This window comes from Perognathus longimembris, chromosome 4 (assembly GCF_023159225.1).
Source record: "Perognathus longimembris pacificus isolate PPM17 chromosome 4, ASM2315922v1, whole genome shotgun sequence".
NCBI lineage: Eukaryota > Metazoa > Chordata > Mammalia > Rodentia > Heteromyidae > Perognathus > Perognathus longimembris.
The window spans coordinates 4,858,869-4,884,048 of NC_063164.1; the positions used below are offsets into that span (position 1 = coordinate 4,858,869).

General features: G+C 64.4%; 2 protein-coding genes across 4 annotated transcripts in view; one reads left to right on the plus strand and one right to left on the minus strand.

The window, feature by feature from the left end:
- Window positions 1–11,072, plus strand: part of Usp40 (ubiquitin specific peptidase 40) — a 61,664-nt gene extending 50,592 nt beyond the window's left edge. Inside the window, exons 23-32 of one of the 2 annotated variants that reach the window (XM_048344506.1) lie at window positions 996–1,060; window positions 2,817–2,891; window positions 4,905–5,025; window positions 7,008–7,105; window positions 7,977–8,095; window positions 8,447–8,512; window positions 9,135–9,345; window positions 9,537–9,632; window positions 9,755–9,849; window positions 10,559–10,741. In XM_048344506.1, the coding sequence (XP_048200463.1) occupies window positions 996–1,060; window positions 2,817–2,891; window positions 4,905–5,025; window positions 7,008–7,105; window positions 7,977–8,095; window positions 8,447–8,512; window positions 9,135–9,345; window positions 9,537–9,632; window positions 9,755–9,849; window positions 10,559–10,670 (1,058 nt within the window). In that variant the 3' untranslated portion in view covers window positions 10,671–10,741. Of the gene's footprint in view, window positions 1–995; window positions 1,061–2,816; window positions 2,892–4,904; window positions 5,026–7,007; window positions 7,106–7,196; window positions 7,237–7,976; window positions 8,096–8,446; window positions 8,513–9,134; window positions 9,346–9,536; window positions 9,633–9,754; window positions 9,850–10,558 lie in introns of those variants that run through there. The other variant, XM_048344505.1, reaches the window with a different exon arrangement.
- A 990-nt stretch (window positions 11,073–12,062) lies between these two features.
- The window catches only part of Dgkd (diacylglycerol kinase delta), an 85,970-nt gene continuing 72,852 nt past the window's right edge, over window positions 12,063–25,180 (minus strand). The window contains exons 13-31 of one of the 2 annotated variants that reach the window (XM_048344478.1): window positions 24,561–24,655; window positions 24,370–24,469; window positions 23,991–24,294; window positions 23,412–23,573; window positions 22,890–23,018; window positions 22,268–22,364; window positions 20,450–20,560; window positions 19,538–19,634; window positions 19,288–19,395; window positions 18,640–18,753; window positions 17,870–18,004; window positions 17,305–17,459; window positions 16,247–16,358; window positions 16,079–16,171; window positions 15,723–15,842; window positions 13,722–13,839; window positions 13,012–13,142; window positions 12,440–12,557; window positions 12,063–12,344 (exon numbers count right to left, since the gene is read on the minus strand). In XM_048344478.1, the coding sequence (XP_048200435.1) occupies window positions 12,468–12,557; window positions 13,012–13,142; window positions 13,722–13,839; window positions 15,723–15,842; window positions 16,079–16,171; window positions 16,247–16,358; window positions 17,305–17,459; window positions 17,870–18,004; window positions 18,640–18,753; window positions 19,288–19,395; window positions 19,538–19,634; window positions 20,450–20,560; window positions 22,268–22,364; window positions 22,890–23,018; window positions 23,412–23,573; window positions 23,991–24,294; window positions 24,370–24,469; window positions 24,561–24,655 (2,271 nt within the window). In that variant the 3' untranslated portion in view covers window positions 12,063–12,344; window positions 12,440–12,467. Of the gene's footprint in view, window positions 12,345–12,403; window positions 12,558–13,011; window positions 13,143–13,721; window positions 13,840–15,722; window positions 15,843–16,078; window positions 16,172–16,246; window positions 16,359–17,304; window positions 17,460–17,869; window positions 18,005–18,639; window positions 18,754–19,287; window positions 19,396–19,537; window positions 19,635–20,449; window positions 20,561–22,267; window positions 22,365–22,889; window positions 23,019–23,411; window positions 23,574–23,990; window positions 24,295–24,369; window positions 24,470–24,560; window positions 24,656–25,180 lie in introns of those variants that run through there. The other variant, XM_048344477.1, reaches the window with a different exon arrangement.

The window sequence follows — 25,180 nt, forward strand, 5'->3', positions numbered from 1 at the left end:
AAGATGGGCTCATGGAGATAAGTAAGAAATCTGTTTATTTTAGATGTTCTTGGTAGGGGAAAGGTGTGTTATCTGTTGATAAATATGGCTAAATAGCTAGTATTTCTTACTTTTCCTTCACCCTGCTTTCTTGCTATGTAAAAACAATACCTTTCGTTAATTTCTCCAATGTAGCAAGTATACTGAAAAACAGAAATCTTATTGAAATGTATTTATTGTGTACAGATATTCACCCCTATGATCTTTGGGAAGTAGTCGTGCTGTATTTTTGTTAGATTAGCCGCCGAATAGGTAGGAATACTAGGCAATATGGACATACGCCTTCAGTGAAGACAACAAAGTAAACTTGCTAAGGCTTGCAGAAAGAGGCTGTGTGTGCACATGCACACATACGTGTATTGCACAGGGGCAGTGTGTGTGCTTATAAATACAAAAGATGCAAAGTCAATGTGGAATATCAACGGGTGTTTTTATTTACAAATAAGCATACAAATACAGTTTTTATTCACAAGTTTTTGGTGAAAGAGAGAAAAGTTACCAACTTAGGGAGAAAACTTAACTTTCTTCATGTTCTGTAGGAGTTAATTTACTTAATAATAATTAATGGCTAGGCGCCTGTGGCTCACGCCTGCTGTCCTAGCTACTCAGGAGGCTGAGGTCTGAAGATCGTGGTTCAAAGTGAGTCCAGGCTGGGAAGTCCATGAGACTCTTCTCTCCAGTTAGCCAACCAGAAAACTGAAAGTGGCGCTGTGGCTCAAGTGGTAGAGTGCTAGCCTTGAGCAAAAAAAAAAAAAAAAAAAAGCTCAAGGACACTGTCCATGCCCTGAGTTCAAGCCCTAGGACGGGCGCAAACGATGATGATGATGATGATGATGATGATGATGATGATGACGATGATGATGATGATGATGACTACGACGACGACAATGATGCCTTTGCTGTTGGATTATCCAGAAGGCTCATAGTGCAATGACATACCCTGCATTCCTTCACAGGAGACGCGTGGCACTTGCGGAGAATGGACTGGTGCTATGAAGCCGGGGAGCCTCTGTGTGAAGAGGTGAGGCTTTCCCCGCCCTTGCCCTCTTGTGCGGGATGGTATTTTCCTACAGGATTTCCCCTTCACAAGGCATAGGGAGAAATTGCAGAGAAAATGTTTGTTCTTGTGGGACACAGAAAGACGTGAATGGGTCTTTTTTTTTTTTTTACTTTTTCTGACCGTGGCTTTCAGATAGAGGGCAAGTCCCAGCTTGGAGGCAGACATTGGAAGGGCATGATAATTGTTCAGATCAGAGGAAGAACAAAAACATGACCCAGGAATTCACTAGGAAGCGAGAACGCCACAGAACAAACCATGTTTGGACTCAGGACAGCATTTGAACACTGAATTTTTGACCTCGGTATTCTGATCTCAGACTTTCTCTATAAGATGGCAGAATTCATCTTACCAACGAGTTACGTAGGCTCTGGGCCTACGCTTAGGGTAGTCCAAGAAGCCATTCTATCAGAGGGTAGTTGAGACCTAGTTAGTCTTTTCGTTGGTCCACCGTAGTGCCAGATCTTGTCGTCCACACCTATGGCTTTGCACAGAGGTCCGATGAAGCTCTGGAAGCAAGCTGAGAGAGTTGTGGGCAGCCCCACCAGGAGAGCTCCACCTTCCGTCTCCCAAGACTTGACTTCCTAGACTAAGAAGACTTTTTTTTTTTTTGAGCAGGAACCTCACTGTGTAGCTGAGGCTGGTCTTGAACTTGCCGCCCCCTGCCTTAGCCTCCCTAGTACTGGGATTATACATGTGAACCACCATACCTGACTATTGCCTTCACAAGTAATTCCCAAACCAGTATTAAACAATTTATCTGATAACCAGCTCAAAACTAGCTTCCGCGCCCAGGTTTGCCCTCTGTCTTTTCCATTGTACTCTTGTCAGAGTAAACTGCGGCTTACCTACTTATCTTTCCTTCTTGCGATTTCATTTCGGCCTTGGTGGGCCTGCCGGCTTCTTCGTCCCTTCCCTCACCCTTTCCCCTGCCGGCCTCCTTCTTCCAGCCCCGTGTCCTGCCTGAATTACCACAGCGGCTTCCCTGGGCCCAGCTGACAACCCTCACTCCAGTGTGTCCTGCACATGGCCGCGGCCGGGAGGAGGGGCTCCTGCGCTTCTGTCCCCATGTCCCAAGTCAGCGTGCGCCCACCCTCCAGTCCAGTCTCACTTCCCACCCTCTCCAACCTGAGGGCCCTCCCCGCTCTGAGCCAGACAAGCCATGTGCGTCGTCAGCTTGGCCTTTTGCCCTTGCCCTTTTGTTCAAGACAGGTTCCTCCTCTTCTCTTGTTTCCTCCCGCTTCGCAAATCTGACCCTTCTGTTTAGATGTCACTCAAATTCTGTCTTTCATAAATTAGTCTCTTATTCTTTCTCAGATTTCCCTTTCCTCAGATCTTTTATGATCCTTAATGATTTATATCCACTATTTAATATATAATATTATCCTGGTTTTATTTTTATTTATTTATTTTTTGCCAGTCTTGGGCTTGAACTCAGGGCCTGAGCACTGTCCCTGGCTTCTTTTTGCTCAAGGCTAGCACTCTACCACTTGAGCCACAGCACTACTTCTGGCTGTTTTCTATATATGTTGTGCTGGGGAATCGAACCCAGGGCTTTCATGTATACAAGGCAAGCACTCTTGCCTCTAGGCCATATTCCCAGCCCACTGCTTTATTACTTCTTGACTAGGTGATAGAGGCATAGAAAAGATCCAATGGTTTCTTTGTTCCTTTCAGAAGTCATAAATAACAAAAAAAAAATTTTTTTCTTTATTCCCAGGATGCAACACTGAAAGAACTTAAGATATGTTCTGGAGATACTTTGCTTCTAATGGAAGGAAAACTCCCTGCTCCGGTAAGCTTTTCTTCTAAGTAGACTTTCTGTAAGTAACAGCTATGGTCTTCTAGTTACAGAGACGATCACTATCATGGAAAAATGGAAAAACACAAAGAGTCATAAAAGGAATAGAAAACTTTGTCAAAATCCTGCCAGTTAGAAATATTTCCTTCCTACATTCTTACATAAAATTAAATGTGGATATTTCTTTCTCTTTGCACAAAAGATTACATATATATATATATGCTAGATACCCTATATATGTATATGTATATACGTATATGTATACACACACACACATGCTAGACACCCTGCGTATACATGCTAGGCACCCCGTGTACACGTGCCAGCCACCCCATGTATACATGGCAGGTGCCCTGTTTGCAGGGATCGGGATTGAAGCCATGGCCTGCCTTCCTTACGCCAGACTTGCACACAGCACTGAGCTAGCTCCCCAAGCCCATAGCTTACCTATTGCGCATTAATATTGTAAATATGTATGCGTGTGCTGTCTTTGTATATATGAGTATATCTACAGGACAAACAGCTAGAACTAAAATTTCCCACCAATAATTATGGCCTACTATAGCATAGCAAACTTTCTGAAGCAGTACCGTGAGGTTGGGTCATAGTTTTTGCCCCCATAGAAGTTGTTGAATGAATAAGCCTGCATCTCATGGCACATATGTATCAGAGGTAAATTTCTAAATATGGAATGTCTGGTTCAAAAAACTTACTTGAATCATTTACATTTGTACAGCTTGAGCCAAAGCTCTTAGAGCAGTTTCGATTTCCATTACATCTTATAAAAGAGTTCAAATTTGCACCAACATGGAATGTCTATTGTTAGACTTTATGCTTTTTACATCCTGCTGGTGGGGGGGGAGTGGAATTTTGTTTTTGTTTTTCTGTTGTTTTGGTTTGGCTTTTGCTCAGTTTGCTTGCTTGCCTGGAGCTCCACCGCTTGAGCCAGACCTTTGTCCCTCATTTTTTTTGCCAGTCCTGGGGCTTGTACTCTGGGCCTGAGCACTGTCCCTGGATTCTTTTTACTGGGGAATTGAACCCAGGGCTTCAGGTATATGAGGTAGGCACTCTTTGCCACTAGGCCATATCCCCAGCCCTGTCCCTCATTTTGTTGCTTGGATTTATATGTATTTAGCTGAGTTGAGGTTGCATATTTGTTCATTTTCACCAATGGTGATCAGAAAGCCTGAAATATGAATCTTTTAAAGTAGGTATTTTAAATATTGTACAGTTATTTGTACATTCTCATCCTCTGTTGGAAATGACTGTACTAGCTTTTCTTTCTTAATAAATCCACTGAGTTTCTTTATTGGTAAGGAAAGGAATGGGAAGAAGCAGCTAAGTAAGTGAGGCTGGAATTGCAGGGTGCCTTTGAGACAGTGGTTCCCTTCCTATGTCTCCTATGGAAGCCAACTTGGGTACTAGGCTGCAAGCTCCTTGGTTGTCCATGGAGCCCCTTGAGCCTGCAGGACTGTGCCAGCAGCACCTCAGCAACCAGAAGTAGGGTGTAGCGTGTCTGGAAAGGACTTTGTAGTTCTTCATGCTTCTACGCATTCTGTGCATTCTAGGCATTCAAAGGCTGATTTTTATTACTTCTATCTTTTATTTTAAAAACAATAAATATATAACTTACGGCAGTTAGTAAACCTAGAAGGAGCTGGGCACTGGAGGCTCACACCGGTCATCCTAGCTACCCAGGAGGCTGAGATCTGAGGATCGTGGTTCAAAGCCAGCTTGGGCAAGTATGTGAGACTCCTATCTCCAATTAACCACCAGAAAGCCAGAAGTAGAGCTGTGGTGCAAAGTAGTAGAGCGCCAGCCTTGAGCGAAAAAGCTCAGGGACCGTGCCCAGGCCCAGTTCAAGCCCTATAACTGACCCCCAAACAAAATTCTAGAAAGAAAAATAATAAATTGAAGAACATTTTGTGTCAAGCTTTTTCACTGCATGGAAGTGAAGGTGAAGACTCCACGTGTGCGTCACAGCAGTTTAAATGCTCTGTTCTCCAGGGATTCCTGAAGGTGCCCGTCTGGTGGTACCAACCCTGGGGGCCATCGGGGCCATCGGGGCACTGCACCACTTCTCAAGGCGGCAGCTGGAGAGATACTTCCACCCAAGGTGAGGCCACGGGTGGCAGCTGCCAGAGTCGAGCTCCCCTCTGCTCTGAGAGTCAGCCAAAACACTCGGGTGAAACACAGAAGGTTGAAAGTCATCGCGTCTTCTGTGTGGGCTTGCCAGGGCCAGTCCGGCTGCTCTACCCTGGGAAGCAGAGCTCTTCCCACTTAGTGTGTGGCTGGAAATTGGTTTGTATGGCCTGCCTGCACCATCCGTAGGAATGTGCACTCCTACGCATGCCCTGTGGTGAAAGCTCAATAAAGCCACCACGGGGCGGGGGGGGGGCGGGGGGGAGGAAGAGGAGGGAGGGAGGGAGGGAGGGAGGGAGGGAGGGAGGAAGGAAGGAAGGGAAGGAGGAGGGAGGAAGGAAGGAGGAAGGAGGAAGGAAGGAGAAGAAGGAAGAGAAAAAGCAAGAAGGGGAGGAGAAAGGAAGGAAGGAGAGAGAGAGAGAGAGGAAAGGAACCAAGGAAGAGAGGAAGCAAGAAAGAAGGGAGGGAGAAAAAGGTTTCAGGACTAACAATTTATGATAGTTTTCTAAATGCCTTTTACACAATGTTTTCTTTTTAATTGTACAAAACGGTTTCAGTTTGTGAGCACAGTGCATCTTCGTTTGTGTGTATGTGCCAGTTCTGGGCTTGAACTCATGGCCTGGGCATCGTCTGTTAGCTTTTTTGAGGAGCCTCAGCCCTGGCTTCTGATCTAGCGGTTATGTGGATGGCAAAGCCCCACTGCTGTGGCCTAGGATAGTAAGCAGGGCCCTGGGGATCATTAGTGCTTGGAGATGGGAGCCATAGAGAAGGAAGCAAGGGGTCATTTTGATCAGGATGCGTTTTAGTGAGCCAGCTGTCAAATCCCCACATGCAGGTGGCTGAGATCTGAGGATTGAAGTTTGAAGCCAACCCAGGCAAAAAACCCAAAACTCTGTGTAACTTTATCTCCACTTAGTCAGCTAAAAGAAGCTGGACTGGAGGCCTTGGCTCAAGTGGTAGAACACCAGCCACGTGTAAACAAAACCGATTGAGAGCATAAGGCCCCGAGTTCAAGCCTCAGTGCCAGCAAACGCCGGCGCGCGCGTGCACACACACACACACACACACATCGTATAGAGTAGTATGTTAAGCCAGCTGTAACACTGGCATCGACTCATTTTAGTTGGGTCCATAAGCCTAGGTGACAGAAATAACAATTACCTATCGCGTTGGATACGGACATAAAAAGCATGCTCAATCAGCACATTTCTCCACCGTGGTAAAAGGGGCATTTTGGGCAGCATACCTATGTGACCCGCGGTAAAAGTGTTTCACTTTCTAGAATTCCGTGGAAATGTGTTTCGGGTAGTGCCAGTCTGTGGGGTCGTGAGACACAGAGCCACGTGTGCACAGAGCTATTTTCCTTGATTGATGTAGAGTCAGCTTGTAGCTTCTTTTTGGCCAGTCCTGGGCCTTGGACTCAGGGCCTGAGCACTGTCCCTGGCTTCTTTTTGCTCAAGGCTGGCACTCTGCCACTTGAGCCACAGCGCCACTTCTGGCCATTTTCTGTATATGTGGTGCTGGGGAATCGAAACCAGGGCCTCATGTATACGAGGCAAGCACTCTTGGCACTAGGCCATATCCCCAGCCTCAGCTTGTAGCTTCTTTGCAGTAAACCAAGATGGCTAATGAAGGCAAAAATGAGTGAGGATGTTGTGAATTGAAATCTTGATCAGTTTTCACGGAGAGCGAGAGTACTCTGGGTTTTCCCCTTCCTCAGCCTACGTGGAAGGCCTCCTGCTCAGTTTCTTTCCTTCCACAGTCGCTGCCCTTTGCCCGGTGCCACGCAGCGTGCCAGGCCCGTGACGGCCCCCACTCCACCCCCCACCCCAGGAATCCCGCTGTTGGGGGTCCTCACCGGGCGTGCGCGCTCCCCGGGGCTGGCTCGTGATGGACACCCCGCGTCTGCTCTCCCCCCCCCCCCATCACTCCGGACGCGAGGCCGAGCCGTGACGGTTGCTCTTGCAGGTGGCCCCGCGCCCCCCGCGCCCGCGGACGTGGGCCTCGTGCTGCTGGGCGACGTGGAGACGGCGGAGGACGCCACGCTGGCGGAGCTCAAGTGGCAGGTCAGGCTTCCTCCTGCGGCGCCCGCCCCTCCCCGACGCGGCTCTGCGGCCAGACGTTAACGCGCTCTTCTATTTCCTTTCCCCCGCACAGTCGGCTCTGCTATGGCATTTGTTACATGCCATGGGCAGGGGTAAGTACCGCGGGCGCGCGTGGCTCCCACCCACGGCGCCCACAGGCCTGCCGGGCTCGAGCGGGGCTGAGGCGATTCGTGTCCCTCCGGACCGCAGGGCGACCCGGCTTGCGGCGCCTCCGGGAGGCATTCCCCGCACCCCCGTAGTTGCGTCCTTGTGTGCCGTGGTGATCCGTGCGTGACGTGTCCCGTCGGGCCGCGGGGAAGGGAAGGCCGCCGTGCGGGCCGCGCTCCCCGGGAGCAGGGTGCTTTTCTCTCCCGCGCAAGGTGGACGGCAGGTGGACGGCGTGGGTAGAAGCCGCCGGCCCCTGGCGCGCTGGCGCCCAGCCCGACGGAGGCGCCCCAGGTGGCCGGTGCCCGTGGGGGTGGAGCGAGGTGGGCCCGGCAGCTCCGAGCCCCGCCCCGGCCCCCCGCAGAGGCGCGGGGCGCCCGGAAGACCGGGGAGGAGCAGCGGACCCCGCTCTGGGTCCGGAGCGTGCAGACGGGTGCGGTGCGCGCGCGCCCGGGGCGGGGGCGTGCACGCGGCCCCTGCTCTCGGATGGCGCCGGTGGGGCGGGCGCGGGGCCTCGTCTGGAGCCAGTGAGCCAGGCCTTTGACCCAGGCGTGTCCGGAGAAAGGAGCGCAGCTCGCCGCGGGGCGGCCCGGCCCGCAGGCGCCCGGCCCCGCCGTCCCCGCGTAGCGCGGCCCCCGCCTTTCGAGGGCCCCGGGTCACCGGGGAAATGTCTTGTTTCTCTGTCCAGGCCATGGCCTTGCCGTCTGCCGCGGAGCTGGCCCTGCGGTCCCCCGCCTTCCTCAGAGCCTGGACGGTGGAGGGCAGGCGCCCCGGCAGGCTCCTGCGCTCGGACCGACAGCAGCTCCGGTGGGTGCCCGGCCCCGCCCCGCCGCCGCAGGGGGGGGGGGGCGAGGGAAGCGGCCCTGCTCGCTCCCGGGGCCCCGGGCCAGCTCCAGCTTCCCGCGCTGGGGCGGGCGTCTCCTGGGGCGCGGGACTGGGCCGGGTGCGGGGTGGGGGGTGGGGGGCAGATCCAGCTCCCGCTGGGGAAAGCAGCATTTCTTCAGCCCTTAGCATCCTCGCAGGTGCCCCTTGCACACTCCTGGTTGCTAACACTGTTTGCAGGTGCAATTCTTGCCCTAAAGAAAAAGCCGGGGGGGGGGGGGGGGAGGAAGTTGAGTGGCGTAGGCGCCATTCTGTTCCCTTACTTACCGTTGTCAGGGAATACAAACTGGGACGGAGAGCTGAGATCTGCCTGGAGGCTCTTCAGAAGGAGGAAAGCTTGGGGTGAGTTGTGCTGCACGTGGCACGCCCGGCACACGCCCGAGTGGGCTCCCCCCCCCCCCCAGCAGTGCCGCCCTGCGCTCCGGGTGCCCTGTGTCCCGGGAGTGTGTTTGTCCGGCTAGTGCCATGGGGCCAGGCCACAGCCCGGCCACGCCCAAGGCAGAGGCTCGGAGGGCCAGGGGCCAAGACCCGCCCTGATGAAAGTGCTACAAGCAAAAAGGACCCGGGGCGTGGCTCAGGCGGAGGGCCCCACGTTCCAACCCCAGTACCCCCCACACACGTGGGCCCCAAGTTCCAACCCCAGTACCCCCCCACACACACACGTGGGCCCCAAGTTCCAATCCCAGTACCCCCCCCACACACGTGGTCCCCACGTTCCAACCCCAGTACCCCCCCACACACACACGTGGTCCCCACGTTCCAACCCCAGTACCCCCCCCCACACACGTCCAGTACCCCGTGCCATCTTTGTTGTAAGCAAGCCCCGCGTGGCAGTGCGCCCGTCCTTCCTCGCCCCCCCCCCCCCCGCGCATGCGCGCAGACTCCTGCTGGGGGGCGTAGGGGGGAGGGCGTGGGCGGCGGGCGGCGGAGGGGCCTCACCCCGGCGCCCGCGTTCCCGCCGCAGCCCCCGGGACCTGCTGCTGAGGACGCGGCTGCGCGTGCCCGGGGAGCGCGCCTACGCGCCGGCCGTGGACGTGGTGTGGGACGCGGCGCGGGGCTGCACCGCGGCCTCGCTCCGGCAGACGGTGGCCGACGCGTACGCGCTGCCCGCGGACAAGATGGAGATCGCCAAGTACTTCCCCGAGAGGTTCGAGTGGCTCCCCATATCCAGCTGGGTGAGTGGCGGGGGCCCGGCCTGCAGGGCCACGGGCGGGGCTGGGCGTCCGCGGAAAGCGAGCGAGCGCGAGACCCCGGCCCAAACCCCGGAGGCGCCCTCCGCGCACGCGCACGCGCACGCGCACGCACGCACGCACGCACGCACGCAGCGTGAGATTGAGCTCTGCTCACCTGAGACACCGTCCTACAGAATCAGCCAGTCGCCAGAAGGAAGAAGAAGAAGAAGCAGGAGAACTTGCAGGGGGCGCCCTACTACCTGAAGGACGGCGACGTCATCGGGGTGAAGGTGGGGCCCGGGCTCCGGGCGCGCCGGCCGGGGGGCGGCGGCGTGTGGACGTCCCGCCCTCGGGGCTCGGTCCCCGCCGCCGCGTGCGGGCGCCCACCCCCTCACCACCCGTCCCCACGCAGAATCTCCTGCTGGACGAGGACGAGGACTTCGGCACGGCCGGGGACGACCTGGGGAAGGAGAGGCAGAGGCAGCAGGCGCTGGGGAGGAAGAAGAGGTAAAGGCCCGCCCTCGCCCCCGCCCCCGCCCTCGCCCCCGCCCCCGCCCCCGCCCTCGCCCTCGCCCTCGCCCTCGCCCCCGCCCTCGACCCCGCCCTCGACCCCGCCCTCGACCCCGGCCGCCCTCCGCTCCAAATCCGCGGGCCACGGGGCGGAGGGGGAAGGGTGAGCGGGGGACGCCACCCTCGCGGACCCCGGGGTCCCCGCGGGGTCCGCTCGGCCGGCTTGCTGTCTGCGCCTTTGCGCTTGTCTAGTTCTAGAACCTTCCGCCAGGGTCCTCCGCGGCCTGGGCCCCTCAGTCCGCGGCCTCGGGCCCTCCCGCCCGGGTCCCGATCCCGACCCCGACCCCGACCCCGACCCCGGGTGTCTGTCGGCGCGCGGGCTCCACCGGGCGATGGTGCAGTCGTGTAGCCCAGCACGTGGGACGTGCAGGCGGGGGGCCCGGGCCCCAGGCCAGCCTCGGCGGGTGGACCCAAGGAAGCCGGCTGCCGGCGGCGGGCACCCGCGTGCGGAGCGGGGTGTGCGGTGTCCCCCCCACCCGTGCCCGCCGCACTGCCACCGAGAAGTGCCCCAGCCGGCCGCACAGGGCCCGGCGTGGGGGGCAGGCCGCGTGGCGGGGGCCGGCCCGCCCCTCGCGGGTCCACGCGACGGCCCCTCGCGCCCGGCCCCTCCCTCGGCGCGGGTAGTGACGCGCCGTGTCTCCCGCAGCCGCGAAGCCCTCCGCGCGCACGGCAGCGACCTCTTCCCCGGCGCGGCGACGCCCGCCCAGCCCCGAGGCCCCGAAGCTGCGCTGTCCATCCGCGTGGGGAGCTTCGGATAGCCCCGCGGGGGCCGCCGTCCCCAGCGCCACCGGGGGTCCCGAGGCATCCTTCAGACGTGCGGGGCGCACGACCCAGACGGGCGCCCACCTCCCCGCGCCCACCGCGCCCTTCCCGGGACGCCGGCTCCCGGGCGCCACCCGCAGGCGCCATCGCAGTGGCGGGGGCCGTGCAGAACACGCGGCCGGTTCCGCTGACACCGTGCAAGGCGCGAGGAGACGGCAGCCCCTTCCCCGCTTCACACCGCGGGCGGCCCCGTGCCACGGCGGGCGGGCGGGATCCCGAGTGGCCCTGCCGAGGAGCCAGCGCCGCGCGTGGGCCGGCGAGGGGGCCGTGCCGGGGGCAGGCCAGGCCCGGCCGCCCTCAACTCAGCACACGAGGCTTCCCGAGTGGAAGGGGTGCGCGTGTGCAGCCACGCGCCGGGCACGGCCCCGGCCCCCGCGCCGCGTGCTCGCTGAGCCGGGGGCCCCGTGGGCCCCAGGTGCTCCGGCTGTGGCTGCCGAGCCCTCTCTGGGGTCGCCTGTTGTCCACCGGCTCCCGGCAGCGCCCCGCGTGCCCGAACCCCGCCTTTCCCCCCGGGAGCCTCGGCCCGGCTGCCGCGCCGCGGCCTGGTGGGGGCGGGGGGCGGCTGGGCGCCCCGGGCTTAGCACCGTTCCCCCCCTCCTTCCGGGCGGAGGGGCGAGCGGTGAGCGGTTGCCCGGATTTCATTAAAAGACGACGAGCTTCAGCGCCGGCTCCTGGTCCTTCCCGCCGTGGGAAGCGCCGCGCTCGCCCGTGCCGCCTGGGCGGTCCCGGCCCGCGGGGAGGGGGCGCTGCCCGGCTCCCCCGGGAAGGCGGCGGCCGCCGTCCGGCCAGAGCGCCGGGAATGAGGACAGGAGCCCCGGCCGGGGAAGTGGAAAACGGGCTTGTTTTATTTACACGCGGGGCGTCTGTACAAGGGCGATGCACACTATGTACAGAGCGCGCGGGCGCCGGCTCCGCGGCCGCGGCATAAATTAGTATAAATAGGAGGGCGGCGCCGGCCCCTCCACCCACGGGGCCGCCTGGCCGCCTCGCGCGGGCCCCGACCCCTCTCCGTGCCCCTCCGGCCGGGCTCGGCGCGGCTAAGCCCACAGCGCCCGTCCTGGGGGAGGGAGGGGTCCCCCGCGGCCACGGGGGTGACTGCGGCTGCCCCCGGGCGCGTGGAGGGCACCAGCACGCCCCACCCGGGGACCCCGGCGCTCTGCACCCGCTGTCCCTGACAGGGCGGGCGGGAAACCGCTCGGCCACGCTGCCGAGGCCGCGGCCCGCACAAGGACCGACGCCGGCCGCCGCTGTCTGCCCCGAGCTCCGCTCAGGAGGCTTGGGGCCGCCCGGGCGGCCTCGGCCAGACGGGACGCGGCGGTGAGGAGCCACGGGGGCTGTGGGCACGGGGAGCACGCTGCTGTGGCTGCTGTGGCCGCCGTGGGCCAGTGGGGTGGGGCAGAGCCGCGGGGCCGTCTCGGCAGGGGCGCGGGCGGCTCCCCCAGCGCTCGGCCTCCCCGCGGGCTCTGGCTGGAAAGGAGTTGGTGCGAAGGTAGCCATGTTGGTGTGTTCAAAACCCAGAGCCGTCGCCCACGTGCGTCACGCGTGTCAGAGGCTTCTGGTCACTCCCAGAGGGATAGCACCAAGAGACGGCCTCGGAGGCGGGGCCTCTGAAGAGGGGCGTGGCGGAGGCGGGGCCTCCGAGGAGGGGGCGTGACAGCCTCCTGGGAGGGGCGGGGCGGAGGCGGGGCCTCAGCTGGGAGGGGCGGGGCGGAGGCAGGCGCACAGGGCCGAGGCTAGGCCTCGGTGGCCGGGCAGCCCCGGCTCAGCTCCTTGATGCCACAGAGGATCCTCTTCATGTGGCCCACTTTGGTCACCCCAAGGTCCTGCAACAGAGAGGACAGGGGCCGCTGGTGTGGGGTGGGGGCTCCCCGGGCTCCCCACACACACACGCTGCGCGAACCACCCAAGGTGGCCACAGCACACAACCATGCAGACACGCCGCCGTCCCTGTGTTCTAGCACATTCTAGCCTGCGTCTGGCCAGCCCGAGGGGGCACGAGGGCCCTGCTGACCTTTGCCCTCTCTGGACAGGGCCAGAATCAAGACCCAGAGGCTGGGTCTCGGGCAGAGTGGGCCAGGGGCGCGAGCGGGGGCCCCCTCTCTCCACCCCGGCCTGCCCGGGAGGCGGCCTCGTGCCAGCCGCCCCCATGGCCGCAGGCTCCCGGGCACCGGGCTGCAGGCGCCCCCGGGCCCACTTGGGTGTGGCAGGCAGAGCCAGGAGCCGGCGCTGACGCCCGAGGCCGGGGACGGGGGTCTGGGCGGGCGCCCCGGGCAGTACCTTGAGGTCCCTCCGCTCCAGATGCAGGAGCTCGGAGCCCCGGATGTCGTGCCGCGTGAAGATGTCCTTATACTCACAGAGACTGAGGTGCTCCAGCCAGGCGGCCACCTCCTCTGTGCCCCAGAGGTGCACTGTCGGAGACGGAAAAGCACGAGCGCCGTGAGAGCCCCGCCCCGCCGCGCGCAGGCGGCGGCGGCACCCGAGCGGCAGCGCAGCCCGCAGCCCGCAGCCCGCCCAGGGCACCGCAGCCTCAGCACCAAGCAGGAGACGCGTGCGCCGCAAAGCCCACCAGCCCCGCAGACACGCAAGGGAGGAGAACCCGCCAGGGAGCCGCCCCGACACCGAGCCCGGCAGGCCTGCCCTGCACCCGGGGCAATTTGGCAGATTTGTAAGCCCCAATTTGCCCGCCCAAAGGAAGACTGTCCTTGGGCACCCGTCCTGTGGATTGGTTTCTGCGCCCGCGATCCCCGTGGCCGGATGAGCGGACAGCGTCGGCACCCATGGCAGGAGCAGGCACAGCGGACCGGCACGGTCTGGGGCCAGAGTTCTGTCTCGGAGTGCGTCTTCTCGCCTCCCTACCGACTCCCCCCGCGCAGGGCACCCAGGGGAGGAGGGCGCGAGCCCAGGGCAGCGCAGCGCGGCCGAGGGAGGAGGCGGAGGCCGGGGGACCCGGCCGGGACCGCTGGGGACGCGCGGGGCGGGGCGGGTACCCGGGGCTCCCAGGCTGCTGTGCACTTCTTTGTTCTTATTGTTTTTCTCCTTTTTAAACTTGGTCACAAGGCGGAACTTGCCACTGCGGCTGCGTTTAGAAAGATCCAGCATCACATTCTGCGGGGGAGAGCGGGACACCGAGCATTACACCCCAGGCCCCAAGGCCCCTCGCCTCTCGCCCAGGCAGCAGTTAGCGAGCCGAGCGCGGCCACGCGCCCTGGCATCCGAGGGGCGCGCGAAGGCACACACCCCTCTCCCTCCACCGGGGCCGCCAGTGCCCGACTGACTGACGGGCGGACAGGCCGGTGGGCAGCCCAGGCTAACTCCAACTCGAGGCCTCCTGCCCGGGCCCCCACGTGCCGGGATCGGCCTGTGTTCGGGTGCCCGGGGCTACACTTCGGTCACCAGCACTGCACGCCCTCTTTCCGCAGAGCTGAGGCCGCAGCCCCGAGCTCCCTCCCGGCGCCCGACCCGGGCACGCAGCGGCCTCCAGGGGCGTGTGCGGGTTGAAGCTCACACTGCTCCCAAACGCGTGAAAAAGTGAGCAATGAGCGGTGTCCCAAGCAAGCAGACTTCCATGAGTCGCACTAGGCACGACCTATAGAACGATTGGGGCCACGTGTGCGCGCGTGTGCCCGTCAGGGACGCGGAACGCCGAGAGCCGCCCAGAAAGGCGGGGACAGCCCCGATCCTGGGACGGAGCCGGTGAGCCGGTGACCGGCAGGCCGAGGGCGGGGCAAGCCAGCGGCGCATGCGCAGGGGAGCAGGGGCGGGGGGGGGGGGGGGGGCCGGGGCCGGAAGAGACGAGCCGCCCTTCCCAGCGTCCGCTCGCGGTCCGGCTGCGACCGCTACTGCGCACTGCAACCCCGAGGGCAGCGGCGCTGAGAGCGCACTGCGCAGCCGCAGCGGGCGAGCCGAGCCACGAGCATCCCCAGACTCCATCTCCAACCGCCAGGCCGGAGGCGGCTTCTGCCACCCGCTGTCCTTTCAGAGCCGTCGGAGCGCATCCTACCGCAGTGCGGCTTTTAGCGTTATACACAGAACGAGAGTGACTCTGCCTCCTCTCGTTACCCGGGTCGGGGCGTAGGTCTGGGGACTGGGGGGCGGGGGGGGAGCATGGTTTAGTGGAATTTTGGTTTGGCTCTGTCTGTGGTCACGCGGGGTTTGAACTCTGGGCCTTGCACTGTGCGAGTGGGCGAGGCAGGTGCTCTGCCATTTGAGCCACGCAACCCAAGCCCAGCGTTGCTCACTTCCTTCCGCCTTCGCAGGGGAACTCGCTCGGGCGCCCCGGGCTCGGCTCGCCACGCCTGCTGGCGCCCACACGGCAGCCGAGCATGGAGAGCGCCCGCGTCACGGGCCTGTCGGGACGCGCCTGCGGCCCGAGGACTTCTCGCTCCTCCCTCCCGCGCTCCCCGGAGCGTCACGCCACGCCCTCCCGCGCGCTCCCGCGTCCCTGGGGCGTCACGCACGCCACCCCTCCGTACTCGGGTCGCCGCACTCTGCAGGCGACGCGGCCTGCGTGGACCCCGCAGAGGTTTGAGTAACAAGAGAAGCTCGCCGCCTCCGGCCGCCGTCTCTCCGCGCCAGGCTCCCGGGGCAGGCCGGCCGAGGAGCCCGCTGCTGCCGCCCGGTGCCGGGGTCACCTGTTCCCCCCCCCTGGCTCCGCCCAAGAGCAAGAAGCCCAGGGCCGCCTCGCTGGGCCCGGGCCGGCTGCGGCCTCTCCTGGCTCCCTCCACCCGCAGGCGCGGGCCCCGGGGCCTGGCGGGCCTGGCTGTCCGCTGCGTGTGCGCGGGAGTGGACACGCCGACCCAGTGGTCCGCGGCCCTGTCTCCCCGCGGAGTGCGCGCCGCACGCTGCATTCTGCCTCCCCCCCAGGCTGGCCCCCCCGCCCCGACCTCCCCCCCAGGGTGGTCCCTCCCAGGCTCTGCCTCCCCCTCCAGGCTGTCCTCCCCCCCCCCCCCCCCGGCTGTCCCTCCCGCGGGGGCGGGGCGCACACGCACCTCGTCGTCGCCGGGCTCTGCGGGCTGGCTCAGCCAGGGCGTGTCGGCCAGCTTCCCGAGCTGCCGGTCCATCTCGGCCAGGGCAGCCGCCAGCCGCTCCTTCTGAGGGGGGTCCAACTGCTGCTGGGGGAGGGGGGGCTGCCGAGTGCGTGGAAGGCCCGGGCCGGCCTCGCCAGGCCGAGTCCTCCAGAGATCCTCCCACCACGCCCCGGCCAGGAAGCCCCCTCCCCAGGGGCCGAGCCCGGAACCTCCCCGCCCCGCCCGGGGGGACGCCCGCCTCCACGCGCCGCACCCCCACGGCCCGCCCCGCCCCCACACGGGGGGAGGGGGCCCTCGGAGGCCCGGCGGCCGCATACCAGGGCCATCTTCCCGGCCAGCAGCAGCTCCGTCTCGCTGCGCAGAGCGCGGACGTTCGTCACCATCTCCAGGACGAAGCTGCAGCTCAGCCCCTGGGGGAAACCGAGATGCGGAGGCTGGCGGGGGCCGGCCCGCGGGGCCCGCGCCCCACCGCGGCGAGCCCGTACCTCCGAGGCCCGGGGCCTGCCGTACACGCGGTCCATGGCCTTGGCGCTGGCGTTGACGGCGTGCGCCAGCTCCTGCTCCACGGCGCGGTGCGACTGCGCGATCTCCCGGATGCTGCGGGGAGACGGCGGGCGGGGCGGGCGTCAGCGGGGCGCGGGCGCGGGGCGGCCCCGGCGGGTCACCAGCAGCTTCCCCGGAGCAGGTGCCGGCCTGCCAGGCCCACGGCACAGAGCCTGCCCGGGCGGGCCCGGCTCCGAGGGGACGGGCGGCCCGGCGCTGCTGCTGCGCTCTGAGCAGGCCCAGCCCGGGCCCCGGCCGCAGCCATGGGGCCGTGCGGAGAGCAGAGCGGGCGGGCGGGCGGGCGGGCGGGCGAGCGGACAGGTGCGGGCCCCGCCTGCGGCCGGGTGAGCCGGAGCGAGCGAGGCTTCCAGGCAGGGTCCCCAGCCCACCACCGCCTGGAGAGGGCGGGGGCAGGAGGACCTGGAAAACCCCGAGTGCTCCAGCCACTCCCGCGCCTGACCGGGGGAAGGACACACGGCGGGCGGCGGCCAGGGAAAGAGGGCCGCGCGGAGCCAGGACTGTGACCGTGCGTGCCAGAAACGCCCGCGGGGCCTCGAGGGGGCTGACCAGGGACGGGCCGCGGGCACCTGGCCCTGCAACGCCCCCACGAGCGGAGCGAGGCAGCACCTGCCGGGGAAGGGGGCCCGAGCTGCCGGGCCACCTCCAAACCCAAAGGCCCCCGGCCCCGGCGCTGGGGGAAGAAACGGGCAGCCAGCGGCCCTGGCGGGCGGGCCGCGGGCACAGGCGGGGCCGGACCTGCTGGGGAGGCGCTGGGTGGGAGGCGGGGGCGGGGCGGGCAGCGCGGCGCCCGGGGCTGTGCACAGCCAGGCACGTGCGCTCCCGCCGGGCCCCGGCCCCGGCCCCGGCCCCCCCGGCCCCCCGGCGGGCCCTGCAAACCCCCACCTACGCAGAGCCTGAGCCACCGCCAGGGAAAGCAGGCGGGCCAGGGCGGGCGGAGGGGGGCTCGGTCCTCATGGCTGGTGCCGACCCCGCCCCGCACCTGTGAATGAGGACCCCCGCCGCCTGCCCGAACTGGTCCAGCTGCGTGGCCTCCTCCTCGGACAGGATCTCCGGGTGCAGCGAGAACGATGGCGGGCGGGGCAGCTCGCCGCACTTCTGCTTGTCCTCCCAGGACTTGAGGGTGTTCTCAAAGGCCTAGGACACGGGACCCCGGGCGTGAGCCGTGGGCGCGTGGTGGCCCCCAGGGTCGCGGCTGCAAGGCAGTGAGGGGGCGGGGCGGGGACTGAACAGGGCTACTGGCTACTGCTGGTTACCTGTCACTACCCTGTCGCTCCACCTGTGGACCTTAGGGGAAAATCCTAGAACCAAACGTGAAGAGCTCAGACACCTCGGGCTCACGGATGAGTGTGAGGTGAGCCCAGGGACCCTGCCTCAAACCCCGGCAGATGGCCTTTATTTTCTTGTGCCTGTTCTGGGACTTGAACTCGGGGCCTGGGTGCTGTCTCTGAGCTTTTTCACTCAAGGCCAGTGTTTTACCGCCTTAAGCCACAGCGCCACCTCCCGTTGTTCCAGCTAGGCGCCCGGGCCGAGGTGGCCCTTCTTACCCTGTCTCTGGTTAGCGTCTGCGCCCGGTTCTTGTGGACGATGCGAATGTACCCCGGCGGCTGGATCCAGGCCTCTCCGTCCACCTGCACAGGCACGCCATCGTCCCCCAGGATGGAGATCTTCACCGTGCGACACTGAGCAAGCCAACAGCGCGGCTGTCACAACCTCCAGGGACTGGCGAGCCACGCCAGGCCTTCCCGCTGTGACGCTGGTGCCCTGCCCGTCAGGACTCCCCCCCCCCCCCCCAGGGCATCTAGACTCGGCTGGCACAGGAGGCCGTGGCGAGCAGAGGTGGGCCTCGGAGCCCACGCGGGGAAGGGGAAGGGAAGCGAGCCTCTGTCCAGAGCAGAGCCAAGCCCAACAAGAGGACGATGAAGCCCTGTTCTTGTCAACAAAAATGTCTCTAAAACACAAGAAAAGCTTTGAGCGGCTCCTTTGCCTCTGGCTAGCAAGGGGAAGAGACGGGCAGATAGCCTGGGCTCAGCCAGCTGGTTTGTGGCACCCTGGGCGGTCAGCCCGCCGACCCCCGCCGTCGCCGACTCCCCTGCAGGTCGGGCCTCGGAGGGATGCAGGTGCTGACAGGGGCTTTTTGAGAATGCAACTCAAAAGCTATGCACGGTAGGGCGTGTCTGGTCCGGGGTAGAGCTCGGGGTATCCTGAGCCGCACACAGAGGCTGCTCCGGGCCCCAGGAAGTGAGCAAACCCGGGGAGCTCCGGGCCACGCCCCCGTCCTCTCAGCAGGTGCGGGTCCGAGGACGCTGGCCCATACCTGGGCAATTCGGTGATGCTGCAGCTTAATGACACGGGACACAGCCATCTGCATGCTGCCGAACACAGCGACCACCTCCAAAATCTTATCATCGAACGACGGGGCTGTGAAAGTCTGCAAGGAGCAGCGTGGGAGCTGAGCGCCGCCTCCTTTCCACGCTCAACCGCCGCCCGCGGCTCCCGCGCTGGGCCCCGGCCGAGGCGCCCGCGGCGCACAGGCGGCTCGGCGGCTGGCCGTGACCCCTGAGGCCCCTCACGAGCTGGGACGCCCTGGCACGGGGCTGCTAGAGGCGACTGGACAAGCAGCGTGTGGCACACGGCCTGACCCGGCCAGAGCCCGGCGCTGGGCCCCTCTTGCCGCGGCTGAGCACTCACCCCAGCCCCGCCCGCAGGCCTCGGGCGGCTCCCCGCAGCCTTCCTCGTGGCCTCCCGGCCCCTGCCCCCTCTCGCCCTCGGAGCCTCCCGCGGGGCCCTCGGGGCTGGGCCGAGGCCGAGTCCTCCGGCAGGACCCGCACGCCCCTCGCCGCCCTCGAGACGGCTGGGGGCTGGCCAGACGCCCTGTCTGTCCCGCCCTCCGCTGGACGGGGGCCCAAGCGTGTCGCCGCCGCCCTGCGCCCGCCCCGCCCCTCCGCCACGCGCCCATACGTACATCGTCCTCCTTGGTTCCCCCCCAGAAGTTGGTCCCGCCGGCGTAGCTGGGGATGTTGAGGACAGCAATTCCCTGCAGACTGGGGAGGGGGATCGGACGCCCATCGCACTGCGCCCGAGTGCAGGGAGAGAGAAGAGAGAGCCGCTCAGGGGATCCGCCCTGCGAGCCCCCGCAGGGTGGCTGGCTCCCCAAAGCGCGGTGGCAGCGCAGTGGGGGCGGGGGGGGGGGGGCAGCGCGCAGGCGCGCTCACCTCCAGCAGGACCTTCTGCTCCAGGTTCCTGTAGGTCCTGTGGAGCAGCTCTTTGGTGCCCAGGACGCCATACCACATCATGTTCTTGGTCCGACTCCTAGAAAACACGCAGCGCGTGGGAGGGGGCCTCGCAGGGAGGAGCACGGCGGGAGCGGGGAGCACTCCCACCGCCGCCGGAGGACGGGACAGGCCGAGGGTGTGGGCACCCCCGGGAAGTCACACTAAGAACGGTTGCCCCAGAACGCGGTCAAATCCTGAAAGGCAAGGAGTAAGCCTCACGGAAAGCGCATGCGCTGGGACTCCTCTGGCTCACCATGGAGAATTTGGGAGAACGCAATCTTCAGACGTGTGACCCACGCACCGACAGTGCGGGAGGCTGCGGGGCTTCTTGTGGGCGGGGTCACCTGCCAGCCAGCACCACAGGCTCGGAGGCTTCCCGGTGTCAACCCCGCCCAGCCGAGCAGCCGGAGCCCCTCCCACGCCTCCCGCCCAATGAGCAGCCCCGGCCAGAGCCCCCTCCCACGCCGCCCGCCCAATGAGCAGCCACAGCTAGGGCCCCTCCCACGCCTCCCGCCCAATGAGCAGCCCCGGCCAGAGCCCCCTCCCACGCCGCCCGCCCAATGAGCAGCCACAGCTAGCCCCTCCCACGCCTCCCGCCCAATGAGCAGCCCCGGCCAGAGCCCCCACCCACACCGCCCGCCCAGTGAGCAGCCCCAGCCAGAGCCCCGCCCACACCGCCAGAGCCCCGCCCACACCGCCCCCCTCTCCGGGAGCCCCTCTGCTCGGACCGCGTGCCGCGTGCGCTGCCCCACTGACTCCAGCGGTCCCCAGCGTCCTCGGCAGGAGGCCGTGGGCACAGGAAGGGCCCGGGGAGGGCCCAGGGAGGGCGCGTGTCCCCAGGGCCACACTGACCTGCATTTCTCGGGGTGCTCGTCGCGCTTGTTGTTGAAGTCCAGGGATATCTTGGCGTCCAGGCCGATGCCGAAGTAGTTGTTCATGACGCACTTCTCTGTGTAGCACTCTCTGCGGAGCGAGGGCACAGGGTCACCGCAGCCGGGGAGGCCGCGGGCCACTGCCCTCCTTAGAGCAAACTGATACTTCTCCCCCCGTGTTGCTCTCTTGCCTCTCCTGCACATGCCAGGATTTGAACCCAGGGCCCCGAGCTGTTTTTTTTTTTTTACTTAGATTTTTATTTTTGTCTTTTGGGGTGGTAGTGGTGGTAACAGCTCATTGAGTTACTCGTGTAGCATATACCAATTTAAAGTATGTGATTCAATGGTGCTTAATCTATTAACAGTCACACCAGTCTTGGAACGCATCACCTCAGAAAAAAAGCCCACACCTGTCATCCCAGAGCATCCTGGACACCAGCAGCCTTCCCCACGGCCCCCATTTTTTATGCCAGTACTGGGGCTTCTTGAACTCTGCGCCTGGGCACTGTCTCTGGGCCTTTTGTTCAAGGCTAACATTCTACCACTGGAGCCACAGCTCTCCTTTTGGCTTTCTGGTGGCTAACTGGAGATAAGAATCTCACAGGCTTTCCTGCCCGGGCTGGCTTCCAACTGTGATCCTTGAATCTCAGCCTGCTGAGTAGCTAGGATCGCAGGTGTGAGCCCACAGTGCCCGGCTCCAGCGGCCCCGTAACCTCAGCCCCTGGACACGGGTGGCCAGCTGTCTCCACGCCTGGGCCTGTCCCGCGCAGGCCGACAGCGGCGATCACGCGTGACCTGCCACGCCCGCCGCTGCCCTGGGCGTGACCGCCGAGCTCGCTTCTCCTGCAGTGACATGCGGCAGGGCCAGGCTGCGCCTCTGCCTCTCCCCAGCTGATGGACATTCGTATAGGTTTGCTTTGTGGTGATGATTTGTGAGTATCTGTGCACAAGTGTTACTGTGGACACATTTTCGGTCCTCTTGGCGCGACCTGGTGGCAGAAGACTAGAACGTGCGGTGACACTGGTCCGCCCCGTTGAGGAGCTGCCTGCCGTCTCAGCCGCACTAGCAGCCTCCCACGCGACCCACGCCGCTCCGCTCCAGGCCTCAAAGCCACTCCACATTAAAATGGCAAGTGGCCTGAAAATGCCCACCTGGCCCCAGGAGCACAAGGCTTCTCCCCCAGAGCACAGGGGCCGTGGCTCCTGGGCGGGCTCTGCACTCACTCTTGGTCCCCCAACCGGGCAGGGCCTCTGCCCCAGCCACAGTACTCGCCCCAGGGCCCCTCCACGGGCAGCAAGTGCACGATGCAGGAGGAAAGAAATGGAAGGGCGGGGGGGGGGGGGGGGCTCAGTGGCCCTGGATGAGGGAGACAACCTAAGAATCCTGTCGGGGGCCGGCGGGCACCGCTCTGGGAGGGGTGGCAGCGCCGGCTCCCGTCAACGGCTGTGCTCGAGCCGGCGAAGGAAGAAGGCTGCATTGCACGCGGCAGCCCCCCGCGCTCCCCCCTCGGACCTGCATCGAGGACGAGGGTGGCAAGCACCATGAGACCGGCATGAGGAAGACCCGAGGGAGAGAACGTGGCAAGGAGAAGCAGAGCACACGGCAGCCAAGGACCAGCCAGGCGGCTCCCAGTGGAAGCTGGGGGCCCTCAGGAGGACACAAGGGGCGCCTGGCTCCCTCCTCGGGCCAGGGGTCCCTGGCAAGCCGGCGCCGGCCGGCCGACGCCCACTAACTCCACTCGGCGCCCACCCGGGCCTCGGCTCGCCGCCTTCTCTCCGCCCAAGGCCTCGCACTCACAGGTTCTCCGGCTCGGCGCTGAAGGGGTCGGCGTTAATCAGCAAGCGGCTGATGACTGAGCTCCCGGGCAGGGAGTCCGACATCCCGGCCCGCACACCTGGGGAGAGGAGGGACGGGCATGTCCGGTGACGGGAGGCCGGTGAGGGCAAGCTGCGATTACCCCAAATTCCTGAAGAAACGAGCACGTGCCAGTCATTCAGAGCCAGCCCAAGCCGGGAAACCCGTAAGACTGTCACCCCCCATTAACCACCAAAAAGCCAGAAGGGAAGCTGTGACTCCGAGTGGTAGAGCATTAGAGCAAGAACGCTCGGAGACAGCACCCGGGACGGGTACCAAAAAACAAAGTTAAAACATTACCACGAGCATTTCACATGGAAGGACAAAAACAGGTGGAAAGCATCACGCGCGCCTGATCATATGCGCTCTACTTGCCTTTAGGTTAGAAACCCTTTTCCTTCCGCCGCACACACTCGAAAGCGGTCTCCCGTGAGTGTGTACGTCCTCCGAGGACAGGGACACTGTCTAGCCACTCATCCTGACAGAGCCAGCGCCCCAGCCGCGCCTCAAGCCCCTGCCCCACCCCGCCCCGGCCCGCCCCAGCCACGGAGGGGAGTGTGCTCACTTGGATAGAGGATCTTGGTGTTCAGGGCGGGAAAGCTGTCCCGGCTCCCCGTCTGGGGGGGGAGGGAGGCAGAGCTGCCCAGGGACAGACTTCCTCTGCCCAACAGCTTCTCGCACGGGGATCTGGACACTGCAAAACAGGACGGCGCACGTCAGACTGTCCAGGAGCCAAGCCAAGAGGCCGAGGACTTGGGGCGGGAGGAAGCTACAAAGCACCAGCACCCGGGTGGAGTTTGGGGATCCCCAGTGGGGGCGGGGGGCTGCTTCACACGAGGAGCCTGCTTCCAGAAGGCAGGTCCTGCCCGCGCCGGACGCAGCCCCATCTGAGCCACTGAGGGCCACGCGGGCTCTGAGCCCATCCAGGAGGGCCCTCGGCCAGGCGGGGCGTCTCCCTGCCCCCGCGGCCCAGCCAGCACCCCAGAACAAGCGGGCACGCGCCGATGGTGCGCGGAGCGACCCCGGGGCCCCCCGGCTCCCGTGCCGAGCCTCCCCCAGGAAGAGCCCGGCCGGGGCCTGGCCGCACCTTTGCGGTGGCTCCTGCTCCTGGCCGCCCCGCAGCCCTCAGTGTGGGCGGGCGGCAGGCACACCCTCTCGTCCTTCCTCAGGTCCTTCTTCTCCTCTGGCTCTGACAGGCCCAGGACAAAGCCCTGCTGCTCCTGGGTCTGGGCGTTCTGCTCGTCCACGGCTGGCAGGAGGGAACAGCCAGGACTGAGCCTGCGCAGTGGGGTCGGGGTGCCAGCGGACTCCTCCTCGACTCAGGCGTCTCTGGCGAGCCCTCGGGCCCACCCCCGCCCCCCCACCCCCCGCCCAGCACGCCCGGCATGCGTGCCCACAGGCTGGGGGTGAGGAGAGGGACCCAGGGTGCCCGGCGGAAGGCACCGGGGAGGGCAGAGGCCACCCCCTCTGCACAGGGGTCACTGCAGCGAGCGGCGAGTAGACGGGGAGGAGGGTTGGGAAGGCCTGGCCTCCGGGGACAGGGCAATGAGGACAGGTGCCGCTGGGGGGGCGGGGGGGGAACGCGTGGCGTGGCTGCCCCGTGGGTGCCTCTTGCGCGGCCACCATGTTTGGGGAATGCCCCGTCTGTGCTCCTGAGGCCCGCTACCTCTCTCGGTATGCTCGATGATCTGCCGGATGGCTTTCTTCAGGCTGTTAGCTCTCAGCATGAGCTGCTCCCGAGGCCGGAAGATCTGCGGCCGGGAGGAGCACGTGGAGCCCACGGGGTGGTCCCCAGCGGGGCCAGGGGTGCGGCCGCCGCCGCCGCCGCCGCTGCCACTGCCGCCGGGCCCGTCCCCGTCCTCGGCCTCCTCGGCGATGGTAGGAGGGGGGTTGGGCAGGGAGGAGGAGGCCTGGGACTCGTCGTCCAGGGTCTTGAGGAGGGAGTCCAGCTTCTCCTTCAGGACGGAGCACTGCAGGAGGGACACGGGGCATGGGGCGCGCTCCCTCGCACCGACGCCCTCCTCCCGCCCCGGCCGGGAACCCACCTTCTTGGCCATGACCTCCGACTCCCCGGAGCTCTCGGTCGCCTTCTCGTAGGCCTTGCCCACCCGGGCCACAAAGTCCTTCACAGTCTCACAGAGCACCCTGGGGGCACAGAAACCACTGCCTGGGGCCCGGGGCCCGACGCCGCGCCCGCCCCCGAGGCCGCCCCGGGTCCCCGCGGCTGAGGACTCACTTGGCCGACGAGATCACCACCGAGTGCTGGTCCGAGGTGAGGATTTTAGAGAGGTGGGCGGCCACCGAGTCTTCATAGAAGAGAATTTGCTGCACCTACAACCGCCCCGAGGCCCGAGCGCTGTCAGTCTGTGAGGACCCACTCGGCTCCAGCTGTGACGCTGGGCCCCGGAGCCTGCCTCCACTCTTGCTGGTGGCTGAGATCCCCCTTCCCACCCCGTCCTCCCGGGCCAGGGGAGACATTCCCAAAGCTTTGCCAAGCGGGGGACAGACCGAGGAAGCCTGTCACAACAGAGAGCGGCTGCTCCTCCAGCCTGAGGTCCTGAGACCAGCCTGGGGAGCTCGCCTGCAGTCCTGGCCACCCCCTTCCCCCCGCCCCGCCCCCGCCGTCAGGTGCTGGGCATCGTCTCTGGGCTCCATTCAGAGCCGAAGCCACTCCGTCTGTCTGGCTGTGAATCCCTCACAGAACGTTCCCATCTCGCTTGCTTCTCCCCTCGGCGCCTGGACACCGGCGCCTGCCCTGTGTGGCGACTGCCTGCTGGCCCTGGCCCTGGCCGGGCAGCGAGCGTACTTCCTCTCAAGGAAGAGAAATGCACACACCGTGCACAGCTCACTACCCGG